At 44.9% G+C, this 15,618-nt stretch overlaps 1 protein-coding gene across 1 annotated transcript; it reads left to right on the plus strand.

The window, feature by feature from the left end:
• Positions 1–5,610: 5,610 nt before the first annotated feature.
• On the plus strand, positions 5,611–7,786 carry LOC141173311 (homeobox protein not2-like). Its single transcript, XM_073657871.1, has 3 exons — positions 5,611–6,102; positions 6,369–6,568; positions 6,738–7,786. Exons 1-3 carry the CDS (start codon positions 5,634–5,636, stop codon positions 6,894–6,896), a joined length of 828 nt encoding a protein of 275 aa, XP_073513972.1. The 5' UTR covers positions 5,611–5,633; the 3' UTR covers positions 6,897–7,786.
• The last annotated feature ends 7,832 nt before the right edge of the window (positions 7,787–15,618 follow it).

The following is a 15,618-nucleotide window of genomic DNA, read 5'->3' on the forward strand; positions in this document are numbered from 1 at the left end:
ATCCAACACACTCCACTTCAGTAGGGAAGGACGAGATTGCTCCTAAGGGAGAGCACAGTCCCTGGTCCCTAGCTGGAGGGTGGAACAATGTAGTGGGTGTGGGTGAAGGAAGGAGTTTAGGGGAGCACCATCAGAAGAAGTATAAGAAGGAGGGGAACCATCTAGAAGGGGTTCAGTTCAGAATGAGTTCAGTCAGAGGGAGAGCTCAGAGCAGGAGCACAGGACGAGAGAGGAGTCGGGCCTAGTCCGAGAGGCCCAGGAGAGCGAGAGCGTGTGTGAGTGTGAGTGTGAGTGTGAGTGTGAGTGTGTGTGAGTGAGAGAGAGAAGCAGAGGTAAGGCTCCAGTGAGAGGAAATCCCAGGGGCACAGCGTGTGCAGGAAGGAGCCACCTGTTTACCCGAATCTACATGGATGTGGAGGGATTAGACCGCAGAGGGGAACGGCCCTTAAACTAGTGGAGAACAACGAGGCTCAGCTAGATAACCGGAGGCTGCTGTACTTTCAAGGTGCTGCAGCTAACAACCACAATTACATCACCAAAAAGGTGGCCGCATAGGGTCCAGGGGACTGCACGTTGCCGAAGACCCGATGCTACTGGCTTGGGACACTGATTGTGAGGCGCAAGGAAGACGACCGGGAAAGGCACATAGAATGGGGTCCCATTTAAGTACTCCTGAGAGACGAGAGTTGCTGAACCCCTTCCCTGGTGGACACAAGACGACGTGGGAGGTTACACACTGGCCTTGGTAACCAGGAGTCTTGAACAACAGTGAGTAAAACCTGAAGACTGCACCCCACTGTGTCTGAATTATTGCTGCACCATCACCAGCCCTGCACTACCCAGCACCAGCAACATCTACCTCAAACCATTCTACATATAATGCCCTGGTGCTTAGCTTTACTTGTGGAGAGGGGAACCAACTCTGCTGCATCACCAACAGCTCCAGAGGATTTGCACCGCAGCGGCAGCTCCATATAGTCACATACCACGGGTGGTGTCACGAACATTAAGTCTAAAAACTTTATTCCCCTTTAATTGACCGCACTGGGTCACGGACTGGGTCACTGCCACCGTGTCATCCCCCAGCATCGACCAGCCTGGCTACCGAGAAACCCACGGCCCAGGGAGCGCGTCATTTCCTCCAAATCTGGTCCCTTGTAGCATCTATTTACACACCCTCCATGCACTTAACACTCTACTTCTAAAGAATTGGGCTGATGACCGGTTCATGCTTCATTATTGTAAAAGGGATTGTCCACTACTAGGACTACCTCATCTTAAAATTAGAACACCTATAATCATCTCTGTCACTCGCTCTTCCTGGTCTCATCTGAGCCCTGCGCCCAATCAGCCCTGGTGTCACTGTTGCACGTGATTACTTATATATCCAAAGGCGGAAAGTCCGTTGCCAGCCGCTGAGTGTCGAAGTGAGCCAAGTGCAGACTCTAGCAGCGAGTATAGGTGTTCTAATTTTAACAAGGGCCAACATTTACAGTAGATTGAGGATGGGTTGTCCTAGTAGTGGACAACCCCTTTAATACCCTATTATGTGGATGTATGGCTGGACCATACAAGACAAGCACTTTTTTTTTTACAATTTATCTTTTGTGCCTTCCCAATTTCCTCAGATTGTAGCAGCAGGACCCTCACTCCTCTTGGTATCTATTGAATTATATATTACTCAGATATGTCTTTATGGTCTGTACAAGTCCCCTCTGAATTGTAAAGTGCTGCAGAATATGATGACGCTATGAAAATAAAAATGACCTATAAATTGGGAATGCATGTCTGATAACCATCCACTGAACTGGAGGTGTCTCAACTCGCCGCTGCCGGCAGATATCGTGGGATGAAAGGATGGGGCTGTTGGACTTCAGCTTGTCCGATTCTTTGCTCCCACTGGAGATGAGGAGTCTGGTGGCAGCGTGTCCCATTTTTCCATGGAGACCCATCCATACCATCTTGGAACTACTCTTGGACACTACAAGTCCCAGCATCCACATAGGACCAACCTTTCCTCCTCGATTGTTGAGGCTTTGAAGACCTGCCAGAAGGTCTCTATGTATTGACATAACAGAAAATCCTGGACCCCTCCCCATCATGAAATAAGATGCTAATCTGATAGTCAGGGGGGTCCGACAAGTAATTACAAGGCGTCTAATTAGCATTGATTACATTGGGACAATCCTTTATATGGAAACGACATATTGACTATGAGAAACCTCCGAAACCGGCAAATACTGAAGATATCTGCAGAATTCCAGGGTCTAACCGGTGAATGCAAACAAATCCAATAAAGCTCATCATCCGAACGACAACTAGGAATTGGGATTTTCTACACTTTTACCCAACATGAAGCGGAAAAGCGGCATTTTCTCTGTTGCTTTTTTATCCGCACCAAACTATACAAGTAAATATTCAGACTTTTGCTCCATTTATTATGAGTTTTTCCCCTTATTTCATGCAAGTTTGAAGCAGAAGTTTAAAGTTTTTTTTTTCCTGTAGAGAAATTTTGATTTTGCTTTTAGTAACTCAACTTTTTACAATGTGATTTTTAGGTCCTCAGAGAAAAACGAAAATCCACTCTGTGACCCATTAGACTGAGGATTTTGTTGGAAAAAAAATAAAATAAAATAGTGGAAAATAACAGTATTAACATCATGTGAACAACAAGTCCCAGCAACCTCCGCTAACCTCAAAGTTCTACTATATAGGATGTGTTTTTGTCATTTTTTAGAAAGAATATAAAAAAAAATAAATGTATTCCAAAACTTTCACCACTACTGTAACTTAATGAAAAGCCATCTTAGGGCTTGAACTGGTAAATGTGTTCAGTTATTATCTTAAATGCTCAATTGATGATTTCATATTAGATTGGGATATTAGCCACATTAATATCATTGTTATGGCTTTTATTCCATTTGTAGCTTACAGTGCTGTAAAAGGATGATCACTCCCATCATTTAGGACTTTATTATTTAATTTATTTACTTATTTTTACAGGACCGTATTACTGTTCTCTCATATTGGCAGGGTTAAATACTACACTATACATTTTAAATTAATTAAAATTTATTTACAGCTATTCTCAATTTTTTATTTTATTCATCAATAGCACATGCAAAAAATATAATATACACATATACTTTTTTATGCCATAGCCCATATTGCAATCAATGGATAAGAAATCGCCAAAGCTCTCCAACAGAGGGTTAATGTGTGAAGAAAGGAGGGAACGATGATGATGATGATGGTGATGGTGTCCAGCTGTGTGGACTCTTGTACATGTCCCACCCTGAGTGTCCCCAGCCCCTGGTCACAGCCCCATGTCACTTGTCCCCGAGCCCCCCAGCATAGGGGGGACCCTCTGTGTTCCTCACTACCGGGTGCTACATTTCCCAAGTCGTTACCACGGGGTGAAATTCTGCAGCTATTTAAGTGAAATCCATTAACAAAGTCCACAGAGCTAATGGGGGACAAAGTGCAGCAATTCCCTTCACTAATTACTATAATGCCCCGGTGATAAGGGGGGAAAGAAGGGAGGACCCCCAGCAATGTCACCATCACCTGTGTCTCCCATGGGACTGGTGGGGTTAGTATAGGAGCAGAATATCAGAAGTGATGATCTTAGGAGGATCGATGAGATCTGAGGAGGATCGGAGCTTAGAGAAAGGAAAAAAGGGATTTCAGGATCGGAACAATCAGATTGTAAAAGATCAAAACTGGAAGAAGGAAAAATGTCAGAAACCTGGAGGAATATGTGGAGATCAAGAGATCCCACAGAACAATGGAGGAATGGTCACCAGATGTGGATGGTTGGGCTGGAGACACCGGTGCTGCTGCCATCTTCATCTCATCCAGGGACCGAGATTGTCCTCAGTATCAGCCGAGGTGAGAAAGCAGCAGACACCGTCCAGGAGAAGAAGACGCCACCGATCAACCAGATCTCCGCTAATTGTCCAACTACACCTCATTGTATGGAGACGAGGGATCGCATCAGCCCAACTGCTAACCGAGAGGAGAAAAGGGAGGCGCTGATTAACCATACAAAAGTCACACTTTTTTTTTTTTTTTTTTTTTTTTTACATACTCTTTGTATCAATGTCCTATTTTCTAATACAAAAAATTTAAAAAGTGGAACAAAAATAAAAACTCGTGAATGGTTAATAAACTGTCAGTAATCCAAGTAAAGCAAAATAAAAATGTAAAAAAAGGACATGAAAATTAAGTGGCAAAAGTGGAATAAAAAAAAATAAAAAACTAAAATTCAATTATTATTAAACCCTGCGACTTATATACGTAAAGAAAGCAAATGGACAGAAAAGTAAAAAAAAAAAAAATAATAATAATTTACTGGTAAACCAGTCACTGGTACATGTAAAAAATGTCAACTCTCAGTCGTAAGAAGAAAGGAAAAATAATGGAACAAAAACAAAAACCCGTAAAGAACTTTGTCGTTTAAAACTCATCCAATGATTGTGTAAGAAATAAATATGATGTAAAGGTTGTATTGTACAGAGATAATCTATGAAGTGTAAGAATAAAGAATTGAAAAAAAAAAAAAGAATTTCACAATGTAATAAAATAAATCTAAATCAATTTAGACTGTAAAATACGGATGAATGAAGTAAATGGAAAAAAATATGCAACGTAAAGTTACCTCCCCCTTATGAACATATAATATAAGAGCTCAGAGCCGGACCCCGGTATTACACCATGAGAGCCCACCCTGGCAGCAGAGGAGATCATTATGGATCTGTCTAATGTCCGGTTATTACACACTTAGCGCCTCATCAATGTATAAAGCGACGTTGTGTCTCTGGGTCCTGGAGATCTCCTGAGATCTGGGATCTCTCCTCAGTGTAAAGGATCATTAGAGCAATTATCTATAATTACCAGGACCGGCGAGCACCGCAGATAGGGAGACATATGGGGGCTCCGCTCTCAGAGAATATTAGGCTGCTTTTATTAGCGGGGGCTGGAGATCTTCTGTGATACAGATTATATATCGGATGTGATTGGTAAGGGCCGTAATCATCAGTAGTTGTAAAGAAATTCTGTAAATTGTACTCCCATCCATTGTACTCCCATCCTATATTCTCCGTCCTTATTTCTATCCATATCTGCCAGTGTACAAAAAGATAAGCAGATAACAGTTGAGACAAATACTAGATAGGTGAATAGTTAACAAATAGGTAAGATTTATAGTTCGATACATAGACACATGAAGATTATACAATCTCCAGCTCCTTTTTCTCCCCATCTTTTGATGCTCATGATCATTGATGGCAGATCTAAGACAAGCAGAGCCATACAGAAATATCAGATTCACAGATAAATTCCAGCTGAAGAGGAGCTGTATACTTAGATAAGTAGATATCAGAAATCTGATCCCATGGACAGGTGGATCACAGGCGGTAGATAGACCCGTGGATATATAGATATAGTTACACTCATCATGTGATAATTATGGAGTAATTCCAGGTGTCCTGTTCTCCTGGATTTTTGGGGCCAGCTGGGGGAGGTTGTCAGGACGCTTTCCCCATGGTCATTTCCTCCCCCCGGGGGCAGAGTGGGGTCTGTGCTGAGCCCACTCCTCCACTCAGTGCTGGTCTCTGCTCTGGGCTATTCGGATGCTAATCGTGTATTTGCATTTCACAGAGCGCAGCTCTGGATATAAGGCAGCTCAGAGCTCAGGACCCTACATTCTCCAGCAGAGATCACCTGCGCCTGGAACGTCTCACCACCTGAGGATACTCCACCTTCTCCCAGCCATCATGGAGCACACTCCGGTCTACCCAGGACTTGGCCATCACTTGGCTCAGGCTCCAGCGGCCATTCAGGAGCAGACAAGACCCAAGAATGGATTCGATATAGACTCCATACTATCCAGGGAGGACAGACCTGCTCCCAGAGTCAGTGTGGAAGGACCCAGATGGCAGATGCCCCCTGCACCCTATGGCTACTCCTATGGGGCCATGTCCTACCCTCCAGTATGGCTCTGCCAACCTGCTGCCTTCCCCGGCTATGTCCAGTCCCAGCAGCACTACAGACCACACAGTGGAGGGTGCCAGTGTCCGTACCCCCTGTGCAGGCACAGAGGTGAGTCCACACTCCTCATCTGGTTACATTAATTCTAATTATTTATTTTTTATTCTAATATCTTTACAAAAAGTTGATCAGATCAGGAGAGATGTGGATTTTTCTTCTTCAGGTTAGGAATTGCTGAGACTTTTATTTCTCACACCAGAATAGTCATCTTGGATCTCACTTTTAGAAGTTGTCGCTCTAAGTGCTCCAGTCCTAGGAGTGATCCTTCTTCCTTCTTTCTTGCCAATGCTAACAGCGCCACCTTCTGCTTCTTCCAGGACATACATCTACATCCTTCACCCACTGCCCAATAGGATCTCTGCCCTGCAAACCAGGAACCCACAAACTGAAGAGGATTAGGACGGTCTTCACTACAGAACAACTGGACCGGCTGGAGAAGGACTTCCTGAGGCAGCAGTATATGGTGGGCACAGAACGAGTGGACCTGGCGACCACACTGAGCCTCACAGAGACCCAGGTAAGGACTGTTCTCAACTTGAGCTTTTTCTGGTTTGACAATGCATTTTTTTAGCTGAACATATATATTTTGTACACATACACTCTATGGGTTATTGTGATGCATTTAAAGAGTCACTTTTCTTCTTTTAGATCCCAGTTCTCAACAATGTCTTCTCCTTTATTCATAGGTGAAAGTCTGGTTCCAGAACCGCCGCATAAAGTGGAGGAAACAAAGTCTGGAACAGAAGAATGCCAAACTGTCCAAATTTGGAGTCCTTCCCAAAGACCTACCAGCCTCAGACCCCACAGCGATTGCAGGAGGGGATGAGGTGGCTGTGAATCAGTAGATCTCCACCACCATTTTCTCTTCATCATTAGGGGAGAATCAGACGGTCGTATGACTCGAATGAGGATCACAACGCAATGCTCAGCTGGCCGGCAGCTGTTATGCTCGGGTCAGGAGGGATGATCGGGTTTGCAGCACTTGAACTGGCTATCTGAACTTTCCTTAATTGTGAAGGAGTCTGCTACAGGATGATGCTTTGCCAAATAAACAACATGGACAATGAGACCCAACAAATCAATCACATGGTGCAGAAAGGTCATCTTTGAAAAAGCCTAACCATACTTGTCCTCCAACCAGGAAGACTCCAAGAAGGTTGTGTGATGGTCTTAATCCGTCTTCGTGTGGTAGACCTCCTGGAGCTTGTTTGAGACACTGATGTCCTATTTTGTAGACTATTTGGGTATCTCCAAACTTTGGCATGGAGAAATAAATATTCATTCTACCATTTTCCATAAATGAAAAGTTTGCTTTATACTAGAATTGTTTTATTATTTAATTTTAGGACAGGGGTTGGGTTAATGAACAGATCTCCCGGAGCACCTCGTTGGCCGGACATGAGGCGCAGTATATATGATTTGTCCCTCATCTTACTGTGGTCCTTTCTAGTAACTGTGTTACTGTTATTGCCTTTTATACTTGCGTTGTCTCAATGCATCTTGCACTTTTCTCCTATTTGCAGCAGAGTCAAGAAACCCAGAACCTGATTTGTGGATTTCTTCCAGTTTTAGCCTTTAACCCCATCAGTAATGGGGGGCTTGGCTCTGCCTGTATAATTATAATACCCCTCCCCCACCTTCTGATTGGCTGGAGACTGTTCAGCCCGTCCCCTGTTCTATGATATATCTCAGCCCCTATGGCGGCTTGTGAAGGATCATTGTAATTTATATATTTGGACGTAGGCAATTTTATACTGCTATTTATTCTACCTTTTTAAATAAAGTGTTTTTTATACTCTTATTACTAAATTGCATGTGTGGTCAATTTATTCTCTTAGCATTCGTTCTCATTATCTTATTATTAGGCTTGTCACTAGTGATGAGCGAATCTGCAGACGTTTGGTTCAGGTACCCAAACTTTGGTGCTGTAAAATGATTGTAGTAAGGGCTAGGGGGCTGCAAAATGGAAGTAAGAGCAGGGCAATTGTCCTGCAAACAAATTGGGATAGGAAAGTTACTTATAACAAGAGAATTTAATACAATAAAACAACATGTTGAACCACAAGGCAGAGGTCCAAGGGGAGGAGTGGAGCAGTGCCATGTGTGTAGTTTACTGTACTTGTTAATAAATGAACAAGGTCCCCCCTATGTTTAATAACCAGCTAAGGCAAAGCAGACAGCTGATGTTAGTATGACAAATTAATATGCTGGGAAGATAAGACCTTCCCTCAGCCACCCCAGAAATGGCACATCCATTTGATGAGCCAGTTTTGGTGCTTAGACTTGGTTCTTCCCGACTGCCCTGTTGTGTTGGCAATCAGAGTAATAGTTTTGGGATTGATGTCAGCTGTGTAATGTCCACTGACATCAAGCCTAGGAGTTAGTAATGGAGAGTAAAAAGCATAATACTACTAATAATCCACAGAATCTATAGTCCCACAACAATCCCCATCTTTTTCATCCAATCTATGGAGCCCTATTCAGAGAGCACCGCTCCATTCATTGAAGCTACAGTCACTGCCAGGTCTGACATTGTACTGCGCGAAACTTGGCTGCTGTGAACTGAGGTGACGTCAGTAAGGTCACCTCAGTTGATAGCGGCTGGTTCCCACTCTGTGCAGTGCCAGACTGACGAGCCGGACTGATGAACAACTGCACATTACCTCAGTTCACAGCAGTCGGGTCTCACGTAGTACAGTGTCAGACCTGGCAGTGGCTGTAGATCCAGTCTATCAAGCTGCGCTTTCTGAACGGAGCTCCATAAACTAGAGGATTATGCCTGAGGTTTATTTTTCTTTTTAATAAATGGGGTGGGAATTTGTCCGGGAGTGTGTGGCACCCCTGCGGGTTCAGTCGCCACAGAGATACTGCATCTCACCCAGAGGTGTGGTATCTCACGCTCAGGTAAGGAAGGAGTACTGCCCGGAACCCTAACACCTGCATCCAACACTACACTACTCCAGACCAGCAGGAGGGGCAAGATGCACTGCTCCTCTGCCGAGCCCTCTTCCTGGATGGAGTGGGGGGGGGGGGGGAACCAAAGTAGGGGGAATCATGTAGTGGGTGTGGGTGGAGGAAGTAGTTCAGGGGAGCTCAGTAAAAAGTGATATAAAAGAGGGTGAAACATTCTGGAGTCTGAGTCGGAGAGGAGTCAGGCTGAGTCAGAGGAAGAGTTGGGAGCAGGAGTTCTTCAGGAACTCTGCTCAGGTGGAGCGGCCTAGTGAGAGGCCCAGGAGAAGGAGAGGAGGAAGTGCTGGAGGCCTACCAGGCGGTGGAGGGATCAGGTCGCAGACCTGCCCCTAACTAGTGAGAATTACAATATTCAACTAGGTAACGGGAGGGTGCAGCATTTCAGGTGCTGCAGCCACAAGCCACATCTATTTCACAGAGAAAGTGGCCATAGAGGACCCAGAGGACCTCACCCAACAAGGTCCACGGTCACTGGATTGGGACACTGGGTGTGAGGTGCAGGGAGACGGCCAGAAGGAACACACAGAAGGGGGTCCTATTATATACTCCGGAGGTACTTGAGGGTTGGCTGAACCCCTCCCTGAGTAAGCACAGAACGACGTGGGAAGTTATGATCTGCAGTTGTAACCAGGAGCAAAGTGAGAACTGTGAGTAAATCTGGAAGACTGCACTCCACTGTCTCTGTGAATTCTTACTGCTGCGCCATCACCCTCTGCACTACACTGCATCATGAGTGCTACCTCAACATCTACACTGCCCTGGAGCTAAGCTCTACCTGTGGAGAGCTAAACCAACTCTGCTGCACTAACATCAGCTCCAGAGGACCTGCTCCGCAGCGGCGGCTCCATATAGCCGCATACCACAGGTGGCATCACGAACTGTATATAAGAACTATAAATCCCCTGTAAATATCCCCTTTTATTGACCGCCCTGGGTCACAGACCGGGTCACCGCCACTGACATCTCCCCTAGCAACGACCAGCCGGGCACCAAGTACCCCACAGCCCAGGGGGGCACGTCAAGTGCTTTTTACAAATAAAGGACGCGTGTGTGCGCGTTTCTTTTTGACTACAGGGTTAGTAATGTGGGTGTCTTCTAGACATCTCTTGTCACACCAGGTGTGGGAAAGACTTCGTGCAACAGAGGGAAAAGGGAAAGGGAGCCCAGACACTAGGGAAAGCTTTAGATGAACTCCAAATAAGCACACGGCCTCAAACTCCAGAGAGGACAAAGTACTGCTCCTGCTAAGCTTCACAAGAGGTAGCCGTTTGGTCCTAAAGACAGCCTCTTTTCTAAGAAACTGTCTGCAATGCCAAACGTAGATGTGGCGCCCCTGAGTGTTCAGTCGCCACAGAGGTACTGCACCTCACCCAGGGGTGTGGTGTCTCCTCTCAGGTAAGGAGGGAGTGCTGCCAGGAATCCCAACACCCACATTCAACACTACACTACTCCAAGCCGGCTGGAAGGGCAAGATGCATGTGCACAGTGCTGAGCCCTGTCCCTGCCTGGAGTGGGGGGAACCAAAGGTAGGGGGAGCCAGTAGTGGGTGGAGGAAGCAGAGTAGGGGAGCACCATAGAAGGAGGTATCTAAAGGGAGGCCATCTTAGGGTGGCAGAGAATAGAGGAGAGGCCAGTAAGGCAAGACAGTCAGGGAGCAGAGTCTCCTTAGGAGCTCTGCCCCACAAGTGGGGCCTAGTGCTAGAAGCCCAGGAGGGGAGCAGAGGAGGAAGGCTCCGTTCTATTGAAGGGATCCCAGGGGGTACAGCAAGTGCAGGACGGCACCCGTACGCCCCAAATCTGTCAGAAGACAGAGGGATCAGGCCGCAAGAAGGGGACCAGCCCCTGGACCAGCCGTGTTACTCCAGGTCTCGGCTGGAAAAACCGGAGGCTTCTGGCTTTTATAGTTCAGTTGCCGAAGCCTCATTCTAATCCTCATGAGGGTCAAGCAGAACCGGGAACTCCAGTTTGACAGGAGGGACTTCAGAGCACCCGAACGGGACTGAGTGGGGAAGCGCAGGGCAGGAGGGAGAAGACCCAGCGTGAAGTCGGTCTAGAGAGGAACATAAGGAAAGTGGGGTTCCGTCAGGTGCTCCTAACCTACCGGAGGAAGAGCTGAACCCCCGGTCTGGTGAACGCAGTGCGACGTGGGAGGCTGGCACCCGCACAGTGTATCAGTGGAACGTGCATGAGAACTGTGAGTAAAGACTCGGATGACTGCACCACACTGCCTCCGTCCATTATTTCAGCTGTGCCATCTTTCCCCCTGCACTACAATGCCCAGCACAGCCAACAATATCTACACTGCCCTGGAGCTAGCTCTTCCTGTGGAGAGCCACACCATCCCTGCTGCAGTAACATCAGCTTCAGAGGACTGCTCCGCAGCGGCGGCTCCCTTTGGCCGCATTCCACAGGTGGCGTCACGAACTTTATAAATCCCCTATAAATAGAAAACCCCTTTTTATTGACCGCCCTGGGTCACAGACCGGGCCAGCCACCGTGATATCCCCCACCAGCATCCATAGGCCCGGCTGCCGAGTACCCCACGGCCCAGGGGGCGCGTCAGATCTCCTGTAACCTAATGCAGGGCGACGGTCACCTCTGACACACCCGTGACACCTCTCCCTCATTTTGAAATAACCAGCTAAGGCAAAGCAGACAGCTGGGGTCTGATAATAGGCAGGGAAGCTAAATGGATAGTGGCCCCTTCCCAGCACAAGACCAGCTAACTGCTGTCTGCTGTCCATTGGCTGTCTATAACAATAGGGAGGACTGCAAGTCAATTTTTTTAAATTATTTTTTTCCACACCGTCAGGCCGGGTCATGAGGTGCACTGGCCAATCACAGGCATGCCATTACTTGACATCGCAGTGATGTAGACGAAAGTGCCCACAGCTTTAAAGCTTGTTGACTGAAAGGCTGCAGCCTTTTAAACATCTTTATTAGGCTGCCAAACCCAAATAGTAAAGGCAGAGTCAGACAGACATATTTCCAGTGCGAGGATCGCATGGTAAATCTCATACTGGTTGTCTGCTCCCTGACCTCAGCTTGACAGCTGCATAGAAATACATCACGCTGTCATGCTCCGGTCAGGAGTGGTGCCGGCCAGAGCGCTCAGTGCAATGCAATCATGACACGAGTTATATGAAAGTCTGACACTGCCCTAACACTAACTTACAATAAGTTGGCGTTTGGTTCCAGACACTAGGTGTCTGGTACGAACCCCAAACTTTATAGTTCAAGTTAGCTCATCCATATTAGTCACTCTTAAAAACCATTAACCCCTTTCTGACGTGAGGCGTATTAATACGTATCTGCGCCCTGGGCCTTTATGGCCAGATATGTATTAGTACCCCCTGGCGATTTTGCCCACACACAGGCTGTGTGGGCACGATCGCCCCTGGGTGTCATCTGATTGTCACAGCTGACACCCGGTGCTATGTGCTAGGAGTGGTGCCGCACCGCTCCCAGCACATTAACCCCCGAAATGTTGTGCTCAAAGTCGATCGCAGCATTCGGGGAGCAAGGGGAGGTAAGCGCCGCTTACTTACCTCCACTACGGTGTCCTGCACTGTCTCTGCAGGGTCCCGGTGGTTGTCATGGCGATCTAAGTAACTTCTGCCTGTGCAGGGGCTGACAGTCTGTATAGCATAGAGGTGCTGCTGCATCCCTATGCTAAACAGGTGACCAGACTGCAAAAAATTAAAGTCCCATAGTGGGCCAAAGTTTAAAAGTAAGAAAACGTGCCAGAAAGTGAAAAAAATAAAAATATACTGCACTCAAATATTCTGGAAAAAAAAAAAAAAAAAAAAACACACACAAACAGTACCCATATTTGGTATTGTTGCGTCCGGAACGACATGACCTATAAAACTGTCCCACTAGTTCACTAATGGGGTTAACACTAAAGAAAATAAAAAATTAAGCAAAAAACGATGCTTTATCATACCGCCAAACAAGATATGGAATAAAACGAGATCAAAAAGATGAATGTAAATAAAAATGGTACCTCTGAAAACTTCATCTTGTCTCGCAAAAAACAAGCCACGAAACAGCTCCATCAACCGAAAAATAAAAAATAAGTTAAAATCGCTCGCAGAATAAAGCGATGCAAAAAAACTATTTTTCTATAAAATAGTTTGTGTAAAAGCACCAAAAAAATAAAAAAGAATAAAAAAAAAAAATAAAAAATGATAAAATGTGCTACCGCTGTAAATGTAGTGACCCAAAGTATAAAGCTACCTTATCAATTTTACCACACGCGGAACGGCATAAAAAAAAAAAAAAACCTGAATTGTTGGTTTTTGTTTATTCTGCCTCCCAAAAATCGGAAAAGAAAGCGATCAAAAAATGTCACGTGCCAGAAAATGGTACCAATAAAAACGTCAACCCGTCCCACAAAAACCAAGCCAACATATGACTGTCAGCTGAAATATGGAAAAATTATAGCTCTCAAAATATGACGATGCAAAAACTAGTCTTTGCAAAAAAAAAAACCACCTGTTTTAGTGTGTGACAGCTGTCAATCATAAAAACCTGATGAATCTGGCATCGCTATAAATTGCACCGACCCCAAGAATAAAGTAGTCTAATCACTTATACCACACGAGGAAAGGAAAAAACAATAAACACTAGTGTTAGGGTTGGGGTTGTGCTAGGACTAGGGTTGTGATTCCCGCATGTTTTTTTTTCGGTGTCTAACAACCACGAAACATGTGGGGCAGGGACTCTAGCATGTCACTCGAGCACCTGCGATACATGGTGCATACCCGAGTACCCGATGCAAACTCAACTAGCGAGCACTTGCGCTCAAGACTAATGACAACATTAGGTCATCATATTGAATAAGTTATCAAATTCTGTGTCGTACCTCTGGGTTCACAATGTTCACTATACCCCTGTATAAAATCCTCTAGGGGTCTATTTTCTAAAATGGGGTCACTTGTGTGTGTGTGTGTGGGGGGGGGGGAGTTATACTATTTAGGCACATCAGGGGCTTTCCAAATGCGGAATGGTGTCCGCTCTCAATTCCAGCCAATTTTGCTTTCAAAACCTCAGACAGTGCTCCTTCCCGTCTGAACCCTGTAGTGCGTCCAAACAGTATATTTTCCCCACATATGGGGCATCGGTATACTCTGGAGATATTGCACAAAAGTTTTTGGGGTCCATTTTCTCCTGTTACCATTGTAAAAATAAAAAATTTGGGGCTAAAACATCATTGTGAGGAAAAAGTTAGATTTTTTTTATTTTCCACGGCTCTATGTTATAAACTTCTGTGAAGCACCTGGGGGTTCAGGGTGCTCACCACACATCTAGATAGGTTCCGTGTGGGTTCTAGTTTCCAAAATGGTGTCATTTCTGGGGGGTTTCCACCGTTTAGGCACATCAGGGGCTCTCCAAACGCAACATTGCGTCCGCTAATTATTCAAGCAAATTTTGCATTCAAAACGTCAACTGGCGCTCCGTACCTTCCGAGCCCTGCCGCGTGCCCAAACAGTGGTTTGCCCCCACATATGGGATATTGGTGTTCTCAGGAGAAATTGCACAACAAATTTTGGGGTCCATTTTTTTCCTGTTACTTTAGACCATTTTTTTTTTTATTTTTGCAAGGGTAACATTTTTGTGAAAAGCTAAATCATTTTTTTTTCCACATACAAAACATTCCTGTGAAGCACCTGAAGGGTTAATAAACTTCTTGAATGTAATTTTGAGCACCTTGAGGGGTGCAGTTTTTTTTGAATAATGTCACTTTTTGGTATTTTCTGTCATTAAGGCCCCTCAAAGTCACTTCAAATGTGATCCCTTAAAAAAAAATTGTCAATTTTGTTGGAAAAATTGAGAAATTGATGGTCAACTTTTAACCCTTATAACTTCCTAACAAAAAAAAAAAATGTGGGTTCCAAAATTGCTGATGTAAAGTAGGCATGTGGGAAATGTTATTTCTTAACTATTTTGTGCGACATCTCTCTGATTTAAGGGCATAAAAATTCAAAATTTAAAAAAAATGTAAATTTTTTCACAAATAAACACAAGTCATATCGAAGATATTTTACTACAATCATGAAGTACAATATGTCACGAAAAAACAATCTCAGAATCAGGGGGGGGATCCATTGAAGCGTTTCAGAGTTAATTCCTCAAAGTGACAGTGGTCAGAATTATAAAAAAAAATTGGCCTGGTCATTAACGTGCAAGACACCCTCAGGTGTAAAGGGGTTAAAGATTAACCCCAATTTTTTTTTTCTTTTTCTTTAAATTTTTGATCAGCTTTTGTAAAGCTATAATTCTTTGTAATATACTTTATTACACCTCCCACTTAAAGAAAAGCCATTGAAGGTATATTCCAGTTGTAACTTTCAGCACACAATAGAGATTTCCATAAGGACTGAAAGCTGTGTAGGTGTGCAATTTGACTGCAGGGTACTTTGGACTTGTTGTTTCCGTAAATAAGGGGGCTCTTGTCCTTTTAGGACTAGGTCATTATCAGCCCCACTGACAAAAGGATGTTACTCAGCAGCTCTGAAGTCTAAGGTTCACACTTAGCTAAGGGCTTATGTGTATGATCTCCATGTGTCTGAACAGAGCTCTACACTGGGGAGG

Source organism: Phyllobates terribilis, unplaced genomic scaffold (assembly GCF_046119375.1).
Source record: "Phyllobates terribilis strain yellow unplaced genomic scaffold, ASM4611937v1 Scaffold_1__5_contigs__length_1240528914, whole genome shotgun sequence".
NCBI classification, from domain to species: Eukaryota; Metazoa; Chordata; class Amphibia; order Anura; family Dendrobatidae; genus Phyllobates; species Phyllobates terribilis.